The sequence below is a fragment of the Crocodylus siamensis genome, chromosome 2 (assembly GCF_052110815.1).
Source record: "Crocodylus siamensis isolate JL-2025a chromosome 2, ASM5211081v1, whole genome shotgun sequence".
NCBI classification, from domain to species: Eukaryota; Metazoa; Chordata; order Crocodylia; family Crocodylidae; genus Crocodylus; species Crocodylus siamensis.
The window spans coordinates 11,002,381-11,020,862 of record NC_143396.1 but is presented as its reverse complement, the minus strand read 5'-3'; the positions used below and the strand labels follow the sequence as shown (position 1 = coordinate 11,020,862).

At 59.3% G+C, this 18,482-nt stretch overlaps 1 protein-coding gene and 2 long non-coding RNA genes across 7 annotated transcripts; 2 read left to right on the top strand and 1 right to left on the bottom strand.

The window, feature by feature from the left end:
- Positions 1–242: 242 nt before the first annotated feature.
- On the top strand, positions 243–5,393 carry LOC149869879 (uncharacterized). 5 transcript variants are annotated; one of them, XR_016440654.1, is made up of 6 exons: positions 243–617; positions 717–891; positions 1,460–1,555; positions 1,948–2,057; positions 3,482–3,867; positions 3,986–5,393. It is a non-coding gene; the product is annotated as an uncharacterized LOC149869879 (long non-coding RNA). The 5 variants fall into 5 exon arrangements; XR_016440651.1 differs by lacking the exon at positions 717–891 and having other exon boundaries at positions 3,636–3,867; XR_016440653.1 differs by lacking the exon at positions 717–891 and having other exon boundaries at positions 3,633–3,867.
- Positions 5,394–5,748: 355 nt separating this feature from the next.
- On the top strand, positions 5,749–13,636 carry SPEF1 (sperm flagellar and cilia associated 1). The gene is made up of 8 exons (XM_090035171.1): positions 5,749–7,328; positions 8,560–8,671; positions 10,526–10,661; positions 11,018–11,066; positions 11,423–11,485; positions 12,230–12,293; positions 12,971–13,082; positions 13,282–13,636. The coding sequence occupies exons 1-8, from the start codon at positions 7,217–7,219 to the stop codon at positions 13,387–13,389; spliced, it is 756 nt and encodes a 251-aa protein (XP_089891297.1). The 5' UTR covers positions 5,749–7,216; the 3' UTR covers positions 13,390–13,636.
- Positions 13,149–18,465, bottom strand: LOC149869877 (uncharacterized). The gene is made up of 3 exons (XR_016440649.1): positions 18,158–18,465; positions 17,270–17,339; positions 13,149–13,365 (listed from the first exon to the last, which is right to left on the bottom strand). It is a non-coding gene; the product is annotated as an uncharacterized LOC149869877 (long non-coding RNA).
- Between the last annotated feature and the right edge of the window lie 17 nt (positions 18,466–18,482).

Below are 18,482 nucleotides of genomic sequence, written 5' to 3'. Positions count from 1 at the left end.
GGGAACCCGCGATCCGGCCGAGGGACTCCATTTCCCAGCAGCCTCTGCGGCCCGCCATCGTCCCACCCAATCCGGCTCCGCTCCTGCCCAGGCAGGCCACGCCCCCGGCCTGTTTCTCCCGGACGAGCCCCGCTCCGCACCCCATCCCTGCCCCGGCACTCGCGCACATGCGCAGTAGGCGCGCGCCGTTGCGCATGCGTCAATCCCTCCCCCAGGTTCCCAGAGGGAAGGCGGGACGGGGAGCTGGGCAGGCCGCTCATGGCGGGACGGGATTGGCTGAGAGCGCTGTCGGTCACGCGGCCCCTCCAATCCCCAGGCCCCACGGTGCAGCGTGCAGTCGAGGCCGTGCTCGTGGGCACGCGGTGCTGTTCCGTAGGCATCAGCACGAAATTTGGGGGGGCCGGAGAAGTGTGACGTCCCTCAGGACACAACAGCTAGGTAGCAGCTACTGGATAACGAGTTAGTGAGCAAGGATTGACACCTACAAAACCACAGACGAAGGAGAGGAAAGAAGAGAGCCCCCGACTGCTCCTGCACGAAATTCGGGCTGGCCCAAGAAGTATTTTGCCCCGTAATCCCGTCCCGATCCGACCTTTGTTGAGGGCTCTGTGCCTGATGTGAGATTATTTTGCATGTTAATCAGTACCTATGTGTAGCTAATGAAATGCTGTCTCTTTAGGATGTGGAGTTCCTTAATGAGTTTTTGTTGGGTCTAGCTGAGCTTTGAAAAAGGACCCAGGAATAAGGAGCCAACTTCAGCCTCGCGGGGTCTGTGGGCTGCACTCACGCTGCCTCCCCGCAGCCCCCCAGGCCCTGCTGGTGTCGAGACTTCGTTGCCGGAGCCCGGTGGCTCAGCAGGATCGACTGGACCGAGACGGGACAGAAACTCGGGTAGCCGGTGACCTGGGCGCGGCAGTGCCAGGCTGTGCTGGTTGCCCCCATCTCCCCCCTCTGCCCCACGTGTCGGGGTTTGAAGCCTCCCCCAGAGGCACCGGGGCTGGGCTGTGCCATGCCAGTGCTCCTGCCGGCACCGACCCTGCAGAGGCCTGGCTGGAGGGTCTTGCCCGTGTGCTCGGGGTCCGATCGGCGCTGCACTCGGGTCAGGAAGGGATTTTCCCTCCGCTCAGACTGGTGCAGGCTCTTTGCAGCATCTCTGACCCCGGCAGCAGCAGGACGTGGCAGCCGAAGCCCCTCTGCTTTCCCCAGGAGGGGGTGGGGGCAAGGCCTGGGGGTGGCAGTAGCTTTAGGGAGTGGGGAGGAGATGGAGGGGTTTTGCCTGGATAGGGCAGATGGTGCCTCGGCAGGGGCCGGGCTGGATGTGCCCCTGGGGGTCCCTTCCAGCCCTCAGCTGTAGGATTTGGGAAGAGACACCCAGGTTTCTGGGACTGGGGAGGGAGGTGGTTTTGTTGCAGCCACTGCCTCCTCTTACACCTGCTTCCTCTCTGTGGTTGCCTCATAGCATGGTGGGTGCTGTTGTTCTTCCCGATGCCAATGGTCCCATCTGCGGAGACCTCGGTGTTACGGAATGGAAGCTTTTCAGTTGCGTCCACTACTGGTAAGCACTGGGGGCAGGGGGAGCTGGGAGCCAGGATACCTGGCTTCTGTCCTGCCTCTGGGAGGGGAAGGGGGACTGGTGGGTGAGAGCAGGGGGGAACTGGGAGCCCAGGCACCTCAGTTCGAGGGGGTGACCCCATTATAACCAGCACCACCCCAGAGCCACCTGCATCTGGGAGCCTGGATGCCCACCCCAGGGTCAGTCACCATCCCAGCCTGGTTATAACCAACCCCTGATGCCTACCCCGAGCCAGCTGCAGATCATCCCCCTGCTGTACCAGCCCCTGGTGTTCTCCTACCCACTGGGATGGGCCTGTCTGGCAGATGGTGGGCGGGGGGGGTCCACATCCGTCTGAACATCTCCCCCTCTCCCCCGTCTCCTGGCGAACCCAGTTCTTCCACAGGCTCGGTGTCTTCTCCGTATGTCCTCGTTCTGTCACTGCTGCCTTCCTAGATGATAACCTGCTGCATATAGGCAGCTGCCCAGCTCTGATGCGGCACCGGTAAGTATCCGAGAGAGGAGCTGGTGGTGCGGCTGGCTCTGGGGTGGGCACTAGGCTGGGTATACCAGGCCCCCCCAGTGTGGCTGGTTCTGGGGTGGTGGCCATATTTTGTCTCTGCAGCCATAAAGCAGGTGACTCCTCACCCCCTGGCTTGTGTATAAGGCTGGGTGAGTGTCCTGTCCTGCTCGGGCAGGGAGAGGGACACAGGCCTGCCCCCATCTACTTTTGGCTTTGAAATAAATGGCATCGCCCCCCACCCTGCACCCACTGCAGACCCCAGTGTCCCCCAGTCTGTGCGGTGGCACGAGCCCCCCATGGGCCCTGCCTCCGCCCTGCTCTGTGCCTCCCCTGGGCTCTCAGCGCAGCTCCGGGAGGGCTGGGACAGGGGCAGGCGCAGCTGCTGCTACATGGTGCTGGCTGGGAGGTCGGGTCCAGGGAGTCTGTAACAGCATCTCCTCCTGTCTATGGTCTGCTTCTACCTAGAGTATGGGGAGCTTGAGAGCGGGTGCTTGTGCAGCTGTGTCTGTCTTGGGGTACAGGGGTGGGGGGGGGGCTGCTGCAGGCCTGGTTGCTAAGCTGCTGTGTCACCAATCAGTCATGATTCACTCAGGGACCAGGTCAATACACAACAGCTAGCTAATAGCTACTAGATAACGAGTTAATGAGCAAGGATTAACACCTACAAAACCACAGACTAAGGAGAGGAAAGAATACAGAGCCCGACTGCTTCTGCTCCAAGACAGACACAGTCAGTTGCACAAGCACACGTCACGGGTTTTGCCTGTCAGCAGCTAGGGCGGCGGACCCCAGAACCCAGAATCCCCTGCACCTATCTCCTAGGCAGGCTTCGTGGCCTCCACAGGGGCTAGCAGGCCTGCAGTTTTCACTCTGCTGCGCCTTAACACCCATGTCACAAGTTTTGCTTGTCCGCAGCTTGAGGTACAGTTTCCCCCAAACCGCTGCACGTATCTCCTTGAAACTTGGAAGGTTTTATGGCTTCTGCGGGGGCTACAATCCCTGCAGTTTTCACCTCCGTGTTGGAACACGTACATGTGACATGCGTTTTGCTTTCAACAATTTGGGTTGCAGTTTCCCCTGAACCCCTGCACCTATCTCCTTGAAGCTTGGCAGGCTTCAGCAGAGGCTACCACCCCTGCAAATTTAATCCATATCAGACAAAAAACCCCAAAGTTACAGATATTTAATTGATTCCCCATTATAACCTATGGCCGAATCTCTGAATCAGCTCCAAAGCTTCAGAGCTGATTTGGCTGATTCAAAGTGGGAAACCGATTCAGAGTTCCAAATCGAATCGCTGGCATCCGAATCGGCCGAATCTGAACCCGAATTGAATGGTTCCCTTTTTGCACAGGCCTACCTTTTATGGTATTTGTTGACCTAACCAAGGCCTTTGCCTCCATCAGTCCTGAAGCCTTATGGAAGGTGTTGGCTAGGCTTGGTTGTCCACTCAAGTTCATCAGTGTCCTCAGGCTACTCTGTGATGATGAGATTACCACCACAGTCCTTTGCAGTGAATCAGAGACAGACCCATTTTCTATCTGTACTGGTGTCAAGCAGGGCTGTATCATCACCCCAGCTCTTTTTGGGGGCGTTTTTTGATCCTCATCCGCGACTGCCTTCTTCCTGCAATTGGAGTTGATTGGATGGATGGTCGGCGTTTCAACCTGCAGCAGCTTCACAGCAAAACAAAAGTTGTCAAGGCTGGCATCGCTGACCTTCCATACGCTGATGATTGTTATCTTCACGCGCGCTAAGACCAATTTGAAGTCCGCCCATGACCTTTTCTCAGGTACGTATCGCAGCCTGGGACTGTCTAAGATTATGAAACATCAGCTCCTCTGGAGTGACCACTGAGCTCGGATGGCTGGCACTTGTCTCCCGAAGTAAGACCTCTTCTCTCAACCCAGTCATAGTAACACGACCCACGGAGGACAGAGGAAACGCTACGCGGACACCCTAAAAGCATACCTTAAGAAAGGCGGCATGAACCCTACAAGCTGGGAAGAGCTGGCTGGTAACAGGTCTCAATGGTGCTGCGCCCTAGATCAAGCTACAGCCCACTTCAAAGACAACTGTCCTCAGGAAGCCGGGAGGAAGGAAAGCGCGTGACATCCTGGTCAACAGCTGTGCTCCCCCCCACGGCATCATGTGTCATATCTGTCTGATATATTCCATTTCTGTGAAGGCCTAGGTTTACTTAAGTGTAGGAATAAGCTTATTTTGGAAACCTCCCCTCCCAGAGCTAGGAAAGCATCTGCCTCCAGCCTTCCCACTGGGTGCAGTAAACTGACATTAAGCTCTTTCCCCCGTTGCATGCACGCAATTGTTCAGTATCGCTAAGGAGGGGGTGTTTGCCCTGAGATCTGCTGATCACACGCAGTGGGTCTGGAAGGTGAATCTCTGCCTGATTTCGGCCTAATGGGGTGAGCAACGCAGACATGCCTGAGACACGTCTCGAGGGGTTTTTAAGTCTCTCTCAGACAGACGCCAGATTTGGGGTCAGGAAGGAAATTCCCCCCCCTCCAGCCAGGTCATGGGCTTGGTCTGGGGTCTCTGAAGTGCCTATTAACAGCCATTCACAGCATCAGCAGGACGTTGGTTGCAGCAGCCCCCTGCTTCCCCAGGGCCAGGGATGACATCGGGTGCTCTGCCGCATTGCTCCGTTCGTACATGCTGGTTTGCACAGGGCTGAACCTGCTTCAGGCAGGGCTTGGGCTAGCTCATACCTCTGGGAGGTCCCTTCCAGCCCCACTTGTCTGTGACTAACTTTATGACCCCTGAAGGGTGCCTTCCACTGCAATTTCTATGCACACTCCGACAGTCCCTCTCCCTGTCTCACTACCCAAGGAACTGGCCATTGTTTTTTCTCCCCAGTTTTTCTTTTTAAGCTAGTCTAATCTTTATAAATGAGATGGGGATTCCTCTGGCCCCTCTCGAGGGCATTTACATGCTGTAGCCACTGTCTACACCTTTTCCTGGGGGTCAAACTGAACATACTGAACCTGGTGCTTCTTCTACCGACTTGAAACAAATAGAAAAAAACCAAAGTGCTGTATTCTTTTTTTCCACGTTCACTTTCTAGGAATAATGAGGCATTCTGTAGCACTGTATTTAGAGGAGCTTTTACGGTTCATAGCAAAACGAGCAATATTTTGTTTACAGAGGAAAAAAAGGTCATTTCATGGACCATGCTGAAATAATCTTGCGGTACGGTAAAGAGAGCTTGTCTTGTGATGTGTAGCAACTCCTGAACGGGAGGTAGGTGGAGGCTGCACAGGTGCTACTTTCTCAATTAAAAAACAAGCTCATAAAAGAGCAAGGTTGCATGTTTCATTGCTGTGCGGGGAGGCGTGAGGCTGATCCTATGCTTTGCTGGGGGTGCTACCAGGCAGGGTCAGCCATGACTAGGGGTCTTCTCTCCCCTCCCTTGCAGCTTCCCATGGGCCTAGACAGTGAATTGTACCTAAGCAGTAGTCCCATTTCCATTGCTGGTGTGTGGGGTGCGAGTCGCTGCCTCTGGCCTGTTGCAAGAGTTTAAATTCTCCGCCGGGGTGCGGTCGGGGGGCTGTTACCATTGGCAGATTCGGGTCCTGCAGTCTCGGCTGCCTGTATACGTGCTCGGTGGTGCAGGGGGCATTTTATTAGCCCATGTCCCAGAAAGCTGCTGCAATGAAAAAGGTTCACTGTCATGTGTATTAAGCCCCTGCTGCGTTTCCAAATGGTCACGGGGTGCTTTAATGACAGCTCATTGATGGAGCTGGAATTAGAGCACTAATGAGAATGCTAATGAGCACATGTAGAGGCACCTTGTGACTTCTGTGCAAGAAATGTCCCAGTGAAAACGGACTGTCCCGTCTCCTGCCTGAACCACTGCTTCATAGATACAAGGATCAGTATTTGAAACACTAAGAGCTGCAGGCTGCCCTCGGGGCTTTGGGCACTTCTGAGTCGACCTCCCTTAGATCACCACGAGGTCCGGACACTGCCCTGAGAGCCAGGAGCCTTTTCCACCGCCTCCTGGAGCTGCTGCTCTGCTTGCTCTGTGCTGTGCTGGGATGCTAATCACATTAAGCCTGGTGTGTTCAGAGATCAACACCATCTTGGAGGTAGAACAGCCTATAAATAAGTCTTTGGGTTGCAAGCACTTGCAGAGGAGGTGTGAATCCAAAGAAAACACTGTCTTGCAATGCCCTTGAAAGAAGAGAGTGCCTTTCTGCTGGTTCTGGGATGGGGGAAAGACAACCAACATGGGGCACAAGGTCACCCACGCAGGAGTAGCAAACGGGGTCCTTGTAGGCGAGAAGATGCTCCTCACATCTAGACCTGAACATCTTTTCTACACTGACCAGGCCTGGCCTCTGTCTGCTACCTCTGCTTCTTGTCTCTCTCACTTCTCCCTGCTTTAATCCTCCCTGGTGCGTCTACACGAGACACTTCCTGCGCATTAGCCTCGTCATCACACTGCAGTAGCGTGTCCCAGCACAAACCGTGCTCCGAGCCGACTGCGCAGCGTGATGAGGCTAATGCGCAGTAAGTGTCACCATATAACTGTGTGCTGGTGCGACTGCGCAGTAACGCTAGGTACCGCACATTTCGTTTTTACTTTATTAAGCGAGTGCTAAACTAAACGTGCAGTATCTAAGATGCATTAATGAACGTGTAGTCACGTCTCGTGCGCCTCTTCTCTGCTTCATGTGAGGGCTTTCAGCACGGATGTCGGGGGATCCTTGTGTCCGTGGTCACCTGCAAGTACAGGGGCCCCCTTGCAGTCCCTGGGATGCAGACATCGGTGCGGGTCGGAGGCTGCTCTCCGATCCCGCCCTCCCTGCCAGGATGCAGTGGCCTTCTGCAGCGCTGCGGCCGACGGCGCTCATTCACCAATAGGTTTTAGCAGGTTTCTTTGCTGCTCCCATGCTGCACAGCCAGGTTTTGCAGGGTCTTTTGAAGAAGCATTGCCCTGCAAGCGGTTTTTTTCAGGATGCTGGGGACTACAGCTCCCAGAATGCACTGGGTTCCCTCCACCGTTGCCATGGTTCCATGACAACAACATACCAGCTCCCAGCCCTTGGGTGCTAGGGACCAATGTGACGGTCCCCCCCCAGGGCCGGGGTTTGGAGGCCTGTTCGGGCCCCACGGCGATGGCGAACGGGGAGCTGGACGAGGAGAGCCTGCAGGAGCTGTACAGCTGGGTGGATGCCATCCCTCTGTCCCGGCCCAAGAAGAACATCACCCGGGACTTCAGCGATGGAGGTCGGGGCCGCGGGCACCACACACGCGATGCTGCAGCTCTGGGGGGTCCAGGATCAGGGCTGGACTCGGGGGCTTGGCCCTATGTCTGACCCAGCACCCCAGACTGAAATGCGACCAGTTCTGGGGGGGGGGGGGGGGACCTGTTTGGGGTCCTGACAGCTGCACGGGGACCCAGGGAGCTTTGGGAGCCCCTGCTGCAGCCCCGGTGGGGTCGTGTCGCTGCTGCTGGAGAGGGACAGGGCCCTGGGGAGTGTGCGTGCGTGCGTGTGTGCATGAGGGTCTGTGAACGTGAGACCAAAACAGCACCACAGGGTCTCCCTCTAGACTCAGCCTCCAGCCGGCTCCAGGGAGCTGCTGGCCAGCCCCTTGGGATGTGGTAGCAAGGCCTGGGCTTTCTGGCAGCCCCAGGACCAGCCTGCAAAACCCCATGGCACGGGCGGCATTGTGGGGTTTGAAGCAGCTCCAGCTCCTGGAGTCCTGTGATGACTCCGAGTACCCACCCCACAAGGTCCTGGCTGGAGGGTCTCACCCCCACTCAGGCTCAGCCCCACGCTGCACTGGGGCAGGAAGGGATTTCCCCCCTGCTCTGACTGGTCCAAACTGGGGGGTTTGTCTTCTGCTGCAGCGGGGGCACGGCCTCTGCTTGGGGGGTCTCTCGAGCACCTATCAACAACCTTTTCTAGAAGCAGGAGGTTGGCAGCCGTAGTCGTCCTGCTTCCCCGCGGGTGCGACGCCTCGCGGTGTCAGGGTTGACGGTGCTTCTCCCGGACGGTTTAGCCGACGGATGCGTCTGGGCCGGTTTGGGCAGAGCCGATCCCGCCGCAGGTCACTGGATGTGACCTCTGCCAGCCCCACGGCTCTAGGGCTCCGACTGTGCTTGCACAGCGCTTGCAGCAGCAGGTCCCTGGTCCCTTGTGCCCCTGCTTCACCTGGGACCAGCGAAGGACATTTGGGATGTGCCGTGCCCTGTGCTGGGGAGCCGAGTGCGAGGTTTTGTTCCTGATGCTTCTAGGAGCAGGCTGGCCCGACACTTGCTAGGCTGGTCCTGCTCTGGGGGCCCGGCCAGCCCCATGGCTTTAGGATTCAATAGGCGATAGGCAGGGGTCTGGACTGGGGTGTGGGCACGGTGTGGCAGGGTACATGACGTCAGCGGGGCTTGCATCTCACCCTGACCTCCCGCAGCTGCTGCATCCGCCAGGCCCCAACCTGCCGCCTCCTCTTTCCCACCCAGTTCTGGCAGCGGAAGTGGTGAAATTTTACTTTCCCAAAATGGTGGAAATGCACAACTACGTCCCGGCCAACTCGACGCAGCAGAAGCTGTCCAACTGGGCTCACCTCAACAGGTACTGGCGTGCCCAGGGACCCTCTGGGGTTGGGGGCTGGGAGAGGCTGGGCCAGGGGTGCTTAGGAAAAGCAGAATGATTTGGGGAAACTTGCTTTCCTTCCAGTCCAGGCCACTTCTCTGACATCTGATCTCAGCCCAGGGGTGGACCCAGGATTTTGAAAAGGGGGTGCAGATGGTGTAGTGCATCCTTGTATTCAACAGAACACGCATTTCTCTCATTAAAGACCAGCTGGAAGCTTCCCTAACAGCCCAGGGGGCTGGCACGATATAACACAGTTTAAAAGCTGAGCAAAAACCAGTGGAAATATTGGAGTGTTCCTGAATTTGCTAGATTATATATCCAGTTTTAAAGGAAACAAAACAAATGAGGCCAAAGAATTGCCAAAATTAGTCCTAAGCTGTCATGTTACAAGCCCTGTCATACTTATAGTTAAATGTATATCTCTCATTGAGATCCGTAAATCAAAATCTAGCCTTTTTCGAGTGTCTTGACAGTGTCTCCACTACTTCACTGTCAGTCATTTCTACACCAGAGTTCATAGGCCCATGCCAGAGTTAAGGTTTTTAGTGAGCTGCATCCAGCCCTGCCTCAGCCCCTGCTGCCTGGGATAGGATGAATCCCACTGGAAACAAATCAGAAGGATGTCTAGTTGGCAGCCGGCACCAAGGGCTTAATCCTGTGCCGGGGTTTGTTCAATGTCTTCATGAACGACCGGGAAGACGGGAAGCAGCGCACCCCCAGCAAGTGTGCAGCTGACACCAAGCTGGGGGGAGCAGTAGATACACTGGAGGGTAGGGCTAGGATTCAGAGACCTCAACAAATTGGAGAATTGGCCGGAAAGAAATATGCTGAGGTTAAATAAGGACAAGCGCAAAGTCCTGCACTGAGGAGGGAGCGATCCCCTGCACCGGGGCAGGCTGGGGGTGATGGGCTGGGCAGCAGGTCCGCAGAAAAGGACCTGGGGGGACAGGGGACAAGGAGCTGGACAGGAGCCGGCAGTGTGTCCTTGTGCCAAGAAGGTGACCGGCATCCCGGGCTGCGTGGGTAGGAGCGTTGCCAGCAGACGGAGGGCAGCAATTCCTCCCCTCTATTCAGCACTGGGGAGGCCACATCTGGAGTCCTGTGTCCAGCTGTGACCCCCACTGCAGAAAGGATGTGGGCACGTTGGAGAATTGGCAACACAAGTGGCTGGGGACTGGGGGACAGGACTGGTGAGGGGAGGCTGAGGGAACTGGGCTGACTGAGTCTGCAGAAGGGAAGACCGGGGGGGATTGAATAGCAGCCTTCACCTCCCTGCCGGGGGGCTGCAAAGAGGATGGAGCTGGCCTGGTCTCAGTGGGGGCAGATGGCAGGACAAGGAGCAATGGGCTCAAGGTGTAGCAAGGGAAGTTGAGGTTGGATATTGGGAGAAGCATTCTCACGGGGTGAAGAATCTGGGACAGGCTCCCCAGAGAGGTGGGGAGTCTCCATCCTTGGAGGTGTTTAAGACCCAGCTGGACAAAGCCGTGTCTGGGATGATGTAGTCGGGGCTGGTCCCGCTTGGAGCAGGGGTTGCACTCGACATGACCCCGATATCCCTTCCCACCCTCCTTGTCTGTGATTCTAGGATTGGGAGACCCGTGACTGTAACCCATCGTTGCCTGTGCTGCACAGGCAGGTCCTTGGTGGCTTTTAATTGAAGTTGCTCTGTTGCTTGCACCCATTAGGCCAGCTGGCTTTTCGGGTGATGTTCCCCCCTGAAGTGCTGACCTGCTGCTAGACCGGATTTGCAGAGCGGGCAGGGAGCAGGATGAGTGGGCATGGACCGTGGCCGCCCTCAGCCCCTCCCTGCCCTGGTCTTGTCTCTGGCAGGAAGGTGCTGGCCAGGCTGAACTTCAGCATCCCCGAGGACGTGGTGCGGAACGTGGTGCAGTGCGTGCCTGGAGCCGTGGAGCTGGTGCTGGTTCCCCTGCGGCAGCGGATCGAGGAGAAGCAGCGGAAAAGCAAGGTGGGAGCTGGGTCAGGGGCGTGCAGCAGGGACAGTCCAGCACTGGGGAAGATGCTGGCGTGCGTATGAGACACCCTCAGCCAGACTCATCCCTGGGCACCAGGGTGCCCCGGGGCGGGCAGGTGCCCACAGAGGTGATGACTGACCTGCCCCGGCTACATTGGCCTGGCTGTCACTAGCAGGCTCCTTGCTGCCTGCGCGAACCCTGCTACAAGCAGCGTTTGGGGGTCACTGCCCCTGGTAGGACCGGGCAGTGTCACCCAGGGGCCTTTTCCCCAGTCTGAGCCCTGTGCCGGGGCAGGCGGGGCTGGGCCTTTGCAAAGCGCCCGCATTGTGTTCTCCCCGCTCTCTCCTAGGACCTGGCCTGGCGCTCAGCCCTGGATGAGAACTCCTCCCCGGAGACAGGTAGGGCCGGTGGCTCTCCGTGCAGCCCACGCTGCCCAGGATCAGTGCCCGTCTCTGCCATAGGCTCCTCCTGTAACCACGGGCATGTCCCTTCACCACTGACCTGCCACGGGGGGGGGCGGTGTCCTGGAATAATTACCGTATTTTCTTGCACCTTGCTTTGATTCCTGCTCCGCAGTGCAGCAGCCATGGTATTACTGTTCAGGCAGCTGAGGGAGTCCTTGCTCTTCACTTTGCAGGTGTTAACAAGCACCTCTCCTTTCTAATCGTCATGGTGTTTCACTGATTGGGGAAACTTTTCTTACAGTAGTTTTGCTGTCTGTGAGCTGCTCCTGGTCTCTCTCTCTCTCTCATAGATCCTGGAGACCAGTCTTCAGCAGCTGCTAGGGATTCAGCTTTAGTTAAGCAAGAAGGGGAGGGTGAGTCAGCTAAAGATTAGGTTTTATCCCTGCTCTGCGCAGCCATAATGCTGGGGAAATCTTTTTGCCTTTCAAAAACAAGGTGTGTAGTACATTGCGGGGTATATTCTAGGCAAGAAAGCGTGGTATACCCATCACAGCAGCTCCTGGAGATCCTATTGGGGCTTGGGGCCCTATCCAGCCCTGTGTTCGGGGCACCCTTGGTCTAGAGAGAGATGCCAGACAGGGAATGTCGCTATACAGGCAGGGAAACTGAGGCACAGAGAGAGGATAAGTGACTTTCTTAAGGTCGTACAGGGAATCTGTGCCGCAGGTAAGAACCGAACCCGCATCCCAGAGTCCCAGCTTGGTGCCTGACCCCAAGACCAGCTGCATAGCCTGTTTCCCCCCGACCCTAACATCTGCCAGAGCTGGGAGCCCATGAATCGTCTCCTCACATCTCTGGACTACGACCAGTCAGGACGTGGCTCCAGCATAGGCCCCCCCAGTTCTTCCAGCCCACCCCGGCATTCAAGGTCTCCAGCCTCCAGCCCACAGCACAGAACTGGGAGCATGGGGTGATGCTGGGTCCAAGCCCCGATTCCTCCCAGATGCCCCGTCCAGCTGACCCAGCGCCGTTCCTGAGGTTTCTGGGCTTTGCTGGTTGCCCCTGCCCCCACCTTCCTTCTCCATGTGTCTGGGGGGGGGTTTAAGTCCAGCTGTGGGGCCAAGAGCCACGGGGTAACACGTTACTGCATCACACAGGGTATTTGTCCAAGCCAAAGGCCAATGCAGCAGGGATCTACCAGGAGTCCCCAAGAGCAGCGAGGTAAGAGCCAGCCACACGTGCTACGGGAGCTGCCCCGGAGACCTGCCCCAGGAGGGGCTTTCTTGCAGCTGGGCGAGGCCAGTGACTTAGGCCAGGCGGCTCCGTGCCCCGGTTCAGCCAACCCCCGCATCCTGGCCTGGCCCTGCTGGGAGCAGGTGTGACTCTGAATCCATGGCCCTGGGTTGATAGCCCTCCACAGGCTGCTGCAGAGCAGCCAGTTCCCGGCGGATGCAAAGGCCAGCAGGCTGCGGGTTTGGTTGCGGGACAGGTTCACCCACTGTAGCGCGGTCTGGAGGGTAGGAGGGTGCAAGCTGAGGGCCAGGAACAGGGGGAACTCTGTGCTGTTCATGGCTCTGTGGCCCCCACTCTCTGGGCCTCAGTTTACCTACCTGTGCAATGGGCACAGACAACTGCCATGCGGGCTGAGCTCGCCCTTGTGCACAGGGGGCAGGTCCCCCTGGCCACCCAGCCCCAGCTCCTGCATTAGCAGGAAGCCATGGGCCCACGCAGCTGCCGGGCACTTGCTGACACCTTGTGAACAGGCCACAGCTGAGGTTCCCTGGGCCACAGGACTTCTGTTTCTCCCAGGAGCTGCTCCCAGGTTCAGGCCAAAGCCCCCAGCCCTGGTGCCACATGGTGGAGTTTGCCCCAGCTCTGGCTTCTCCCTCTCTCCCTAGGGCAGCCAAGGCCCAGCCAGGCTATGCCCAGGCCCTGCAAGGGGACCCCAGAGCTCACCTCCAGCTGGCAGAGAGGGAGCAGGCCTTGCTGGTGGCCCGGGAAACAGTTCAGGTGAGGGCGGCTCGCGTGCCCCGACCATGGCAGTGCTCCCTAACCCTAACCCTCAGTTTCCCCAGCTGTAAAATGCAGCTTAATGTTGTTGCGTAAACCGCAGGGCCCATGCCCCAAATGAGAAGGGGTGGAGGCCTGCGAGAAGCGGGTAGAGGATCTTGCATCTGGTTGCTTCTGGGCTCTCCCTCTCTCTGCCCAGATCCTGCAGATGAAGGTGCGGCGGCTGGAGCAGCTGCTTTACTTGAAGGACGTGCGCATCGACGACCTCACGCGGCAGTTGCAGCTGGCGGGGCAGAAGCAGAAGTGAGGGGCCCCGTGGCCTTCCTGTCCCCTCGGCCACAGACCGGGCCTCTGGGACCCCTCTTGCATGTGTGCGCGCGCGCGCGTGTGTGTATCCAAGCAAGCACCCCCTGCCTCGCGACACCTCCTCTCTCTCAGCTTTGCCTATCTGTGCAGTGGGCACAGTGACTGCCTCGTGGGGCGGGCGAGACTGGCCCAGCTCGCGGGGGACGGGAGGGGGTTGGAATTTGAATCCTTACCCAGGGCTCCCGGCTGCTTACCATGCAACCCGCAAGGCTGAGCAGGGGAAACTGAGGCCCAGATCTCGGAGGCGCAAAATGCAGCGGGTGCTCTTCTGCAGTTTGTGCATGCAAAGGCCTTGATCGTGCCAATGCTCCTGCGATTGCAATGGTAGAGACGCGTCCACAACCAGTCACCTTGGCATTTACTACGCAGGGGAGCCACGGGACACGGGCCTTTCTCTGCCGCTGCCCGTTCGTTGGGAGCGACCGCAGGCGGCATCACCCCTGGACCTGGTGCTACGTTTCCGGCAGGCAAGCCTCACCCATTTGGCAGCTTGTAGACTAACTCATTCCTACAGCAATAAAATATCTGGGAGGCAGCATGGATCTCAGACAGCTTCAGGATTTGGGTCCAGCCAGCGGCTACAAAGACCCTGGTTATCAGCTGTTTTCGGCCCCCAGGAAATCAGGACCGGTCTCCCAGAGGGGCTAGGCCAGTACCTGCTGCCTTGGAGCCCCGTGCAATGAAGTCCACCTTAGTGTCTAGCCCTTCCAGCGCCTGTCACGGGCTTACTAGAGGATGGAGATGCCTCGGACTCATGGAGAAGCAGGGTTTCAAGCAAAGCAGCTGTGGAGATAAGCTTGAGATAACGGGCTGGGCAGAGCCCCCTCCACAGGTCCAGGAGCTTGGGGACCCTGATGCTGCATGCATCTCTGCATGTGCCCAGCCCCACCTCTCACAGATGTCCCAGACATGCCCCTGCCTTCACCCGTGGGCACCCCACACGTACCCCCGGGGTTGGCACGGGAGGCCTCCTTGCATCCAGTGCACGCCTCCCTATTTGCAGGCACATGCACACTCACACACGCACAGTGGGCATCAGCTCAGAGCCAGGGTACGGGCAATGCTTTGGTAGATCCAGGCACACTTTGCAGTGCTCCACCAGCAGCTCTCAACATTTCAATGCATCACCTGGCTATGGGCAATATGTCCACCCCTCCTCCATGCACGCAACCGTCAACGGGGCTCTGCACGGGCAGCTCCGGGGGCGCTGAGAAGACAGGTCTTATTTTAAATGACACCAAGGCGCTGCCACATTCTCCCTTCCCAGGGCTGTGGCAGGGGGCTAGTTCAGCTTCTCAGCACAGCTATTGCAGCCCGGAGCCGGTTGTGGGTTTGGCTGGGGCTGATCCCGCCTCGGGCAGGGGTCAGACTGGATGTGACCTCTGGGGGGTCCCTTCCAGGCGCCGTCTCTAACCAGGATCTGGCTTGGCTGGTGAGCTTCCAGCAGTTGCCAATGGCTGGACTGGTAGGGGTAGTGGGTTGCTGACTGGGGACACTGGTGCCTCCCTGAGCCTGGGTCCACGGTGGTGCTCGGGGGGACTTTCCAGCTGGGATCTGCAGCTTACGTGCAAATGCAGGCGCTGAACTGCTCATCTGGAGCTCATCACGGCCACCTGCTCCCGGAGCAGACGTGCAAACACACCCGTCTTGGCGGACGGGAGCGACCCAGGGCCCCGGCGGGGACAGATGCTGAGCTTCCCCTCTGCACAGGATGGCTCGGAGCCGACGCCGGCTAGCACTCGACGCAGAGGCGGCGCTGAGCCTCGCTTCCAGCTCTCGGCGCGCTTCCCCAACTGGCTCCATCAGGCCGCGAGTCTCAGGGCTCAGCCCCAGTCCTGACATGGGCCGGGGGGGAGGATGTTTTTGCCTTTTGGAAGGAAAGCTGGAGCGAGCCAGATCCTGTTGCTTTGTCCCAGGCTGATCCCAGCAAGGACCACTCACGTGCCCACTACCGTACTTTCTCGCATACAACACACCCCAGAATAAGACCCTCACGGGGATTTTGAATGAAGAGCAAAAGATCTTTCCTTGCCTTACTTCGTTGTCCTGGTCCCTGTGGCCCACGCTCTTACTGTATTTCTCCCTTAAAAACACACACTTGAATTTCCAGCAGTGGCTTTTTGGAAACAAGGTGCCTGCTGCCTGCAGGAAAATATGCTATTTAAATTTGCTGTGCAAGGTCAGAGACCCCGTATCTCTCTGGGTCTCCCTGCTCCAGGTGAGCACCAGGGTGCTCGTGGACACGCGAGCTGTTCCTGGTGCACCCTCCCGGGGCTCAGTGGTAGGTGGCATCGCTGTCTGCTGACCGCTGGCCTCCACTGAGCTCCTTTTGGCTGTGGATACGCCGCTATCGGCAGTGCGGCGAGCTGGCACCCGGCTGGCATGGACCCGCCTGCCCTGATCATCTGCTTCTCTCTCCCACCCCTGGCTTGACCCACGGCTTCCTGCCTCTGGCCCCTTGCCGGTGCTGACCACATCTTCAGCATCCAGACTGCAGCTCCAGGCCCTAGCAGGAGTCACCCTGGCTCTGGGCTGGGGTCCCTGGCCTTGGCCCTAGACCTCCCCCCAGGTCCAGCCACGGCAATGCGGGTGCATCTACACCTCCTTCTGCTGGCTGACAGATGGGGCAGAGCCTGCCTCCAGCTCCCGAGTGCCACGTGTACGCCTGTGATGGGGGAGCCGTGAGCGTGGGCTCCCTCCGGGCTTGGGGTGCAGCTCTGTGCTGCGTGAATCGGGCCCCGGACTGCCGGACCCCCGACACAGCCGCAGCATCGCCCCTGCCCCCGGGAAAGCAGCAGGCATCTGAAGGGAGGAATGATATTAGCAGGGACACCGGCCCCTGCCCACGGGAGGTGACGGCTGGCCACCGGCTCCTTCCAGCAGCGTTTCCAGGGCGGCCACCTGGGAATTTCCAATCCGGGTCCTGGGTTTAGGGGGTGGAAACGACCCGCTTTATTGTTTTTAGCAGCTTCTGATTAAGCCCCGAGGCGTAGGGTGGAAAACTTTCAGCAAAAAAGGGATTGGGCTTTTTTCTTTTTCTTTCACCGATTTTTTCCGTCCCTGGAACAACACACGTGCCGGATCCAGATGCATCCAAGCTCAGGGTTCCCATGGCAACCCCATCAAATGCTTGTCAAGCGATGCCACCGTGGAGAGAGGGCCGGGGATGGAGCAGGCGCTGGGCGCCTGCTCTGCACCTCGGCTCAGGCCCAGGGAGCCCCGGGCCTGCCGCGCGAGTTCGTAGCATAGCAGGGATGTGCCAGCCGTGATGGTCCCAGGGATACCCGAGAGGAAGGCGGCTTGGTCGGGGATCTCTGCTACCAGGCCCTGTGGGTTTGCAGTCTCTCCCTGCCCATAGTTCAGAGCCAGTCGCTTTCCCCCTCCGTGCCTCAGTTTCCCCACCGGGCAATTATGAGCCTGCCGTTGTTAAGAGATCTGCTGGGTCTCTTGAGTCAAGTGCATCTGACAACCTCTCTCCCGTCCTGGCTCGACCTGGGCCAGGTTAAACCGGATTGTCGGTGTTTCGGGTTGCGTGCCTGGCTGTTGTGCCAGAGGGCTCACCCCGCACAGACAGCCCAGATGTGCGCCTGAGTGTGCTCAGACCCCGGGCCACGATCTCAGGGCTGCTCACTGAACAACGGGGGTGTGAAGGGAGCTCAGGGGGCCACATCAAGTCCACCCCCTGCTCCAAGCAGGACCGGCCCCAACTACATCCTCCCAGCCAAGGCTTGGTCTTAAAAACCTCCAAGGATTGAGGCTCCCCCACCTCTCCGGGAGCCTGTCCCAGGTCTGTACCGGACACCTGCTCCAGCGTGGCTTACCTCAGGCCTGGGTCGAGGCAGGGGCACGACTTCTTCAAGGTTACACAGGCAGCCGGTGAGGAGCAGCAGCCTAGAGAAGCGGGGAAGAAGGATCAGTCCGTTTTGCACGTACCGGGAGACTGCCTGCGCCTTCCTCCACCGTGGCACGGCGCCTCTCTCCGGGCCTTTGCCCCGCCAGCTCGGTGAATGAAGGAAGAGGAGGGCGATGCTGACGAGCGTCTGGGAGGCGTCCGCGACCACGACCTCAGGCACCCGGGCAGCGACGGGCCCGCTCCCACGCCGCGTACTCCAGGCACAAGCGTTTGCCCCCGGGGAAGCGGGCCATCGGGGCCAGCAGCCTGAGGGTGGCCAGCTCGGGCCCCGCTCCCTGGGACGCGGCCTCCGCCCCGTGCTCACAGGAACGCGGGAAGGCGACGAGGCGCCAGAGGAGCGTCGAACGAAGAAAGGCAGCGTGTCGAGCGGCCCCGACGCCCGAGAGGCTTGCAGCCACGGGAGCTGGAGCTGCGTGCGGGGACGATACGGAGCCCCCGGGGGCTCCGGGCTGGCCCGCGTGCTGGGGGTCGCCCCGAGAGCCACGCCGCAGCCCTCCTGCCTCCCACCCGCCCGGCCTGGCCTGGAAGCGCGGGCGCGGCTGCCTCCTACCACCCCAGGGAGGCCCCAGGCTCGGCCTGGGGGCTTCCACGTGCGATGCAGCGACCCCCCAGCTTTGCCTCCGGCCGGGCAGGGCTGCAGCGCCCCGCCCGGGAACCGAGCCCAGGACGTCTTACATCGCCAAGGAATCAATAACCTGCGGCCTGCCGGCAGCAGCTCTTCCCGCAAGGCAGAAGCCCCCTCCGCATGTAATCCCACTGCCGGGCTGCGCAGAGGCGGCCAGGACGAGCCGCTTACCGGCCCCGCCGGCGCAAGATGGGACAACCAGAGCCCTGCGGGGAGAGCGGCAGCGCCTCTTCCCGCTGGGAAGGGCGGGGTGTATCAGCCCCACTTCGCAGCCGGGATCACTGAGGCCGGCAGGAGCGCTCAGACCACGCGGGGCCACCGCTGTGGCTGCAGCCGCCTCTCGGCCCAGGCTGCAGTCCCTCCTCGCCCCGGCCAGGCCGCTCCGGCCCGGGACTTGCCGGGGATGCGGGGGCACGCAGGCGGGCGCCGTCGTGGAGGGCTTGTACCCGGGGGGGCGGGGCCGGGGCCGGGGGCGGGCTCGCCCGCGACGCGCGAC

Bases quoted from the DNA above. Each gene is read 5' to 3' on its own strand.
- SPEF1 (XM_090035171.1), top strand. From the start codon at position 7,217: ATGGCGAACGGGGAGCTGGACGAGGAGAGCCTGCAGGAGCTGTACAGC. The intron at 7,329-8,559 runs GTCGGGGCCGCG...TTTCCCACCCAG, and splicing joins CCGGGACTTCAGCGATGGAG to TTCTGGCAGCGGAAGTGGTG. The intron at 10,662-11,017 runs GTGGGAGCTGGG...GCTCTCTCCTAG, and splicing joins AGAAGCAGCGGAAAAGCAAG to GACCTGGCCTGGCGCTCAGC.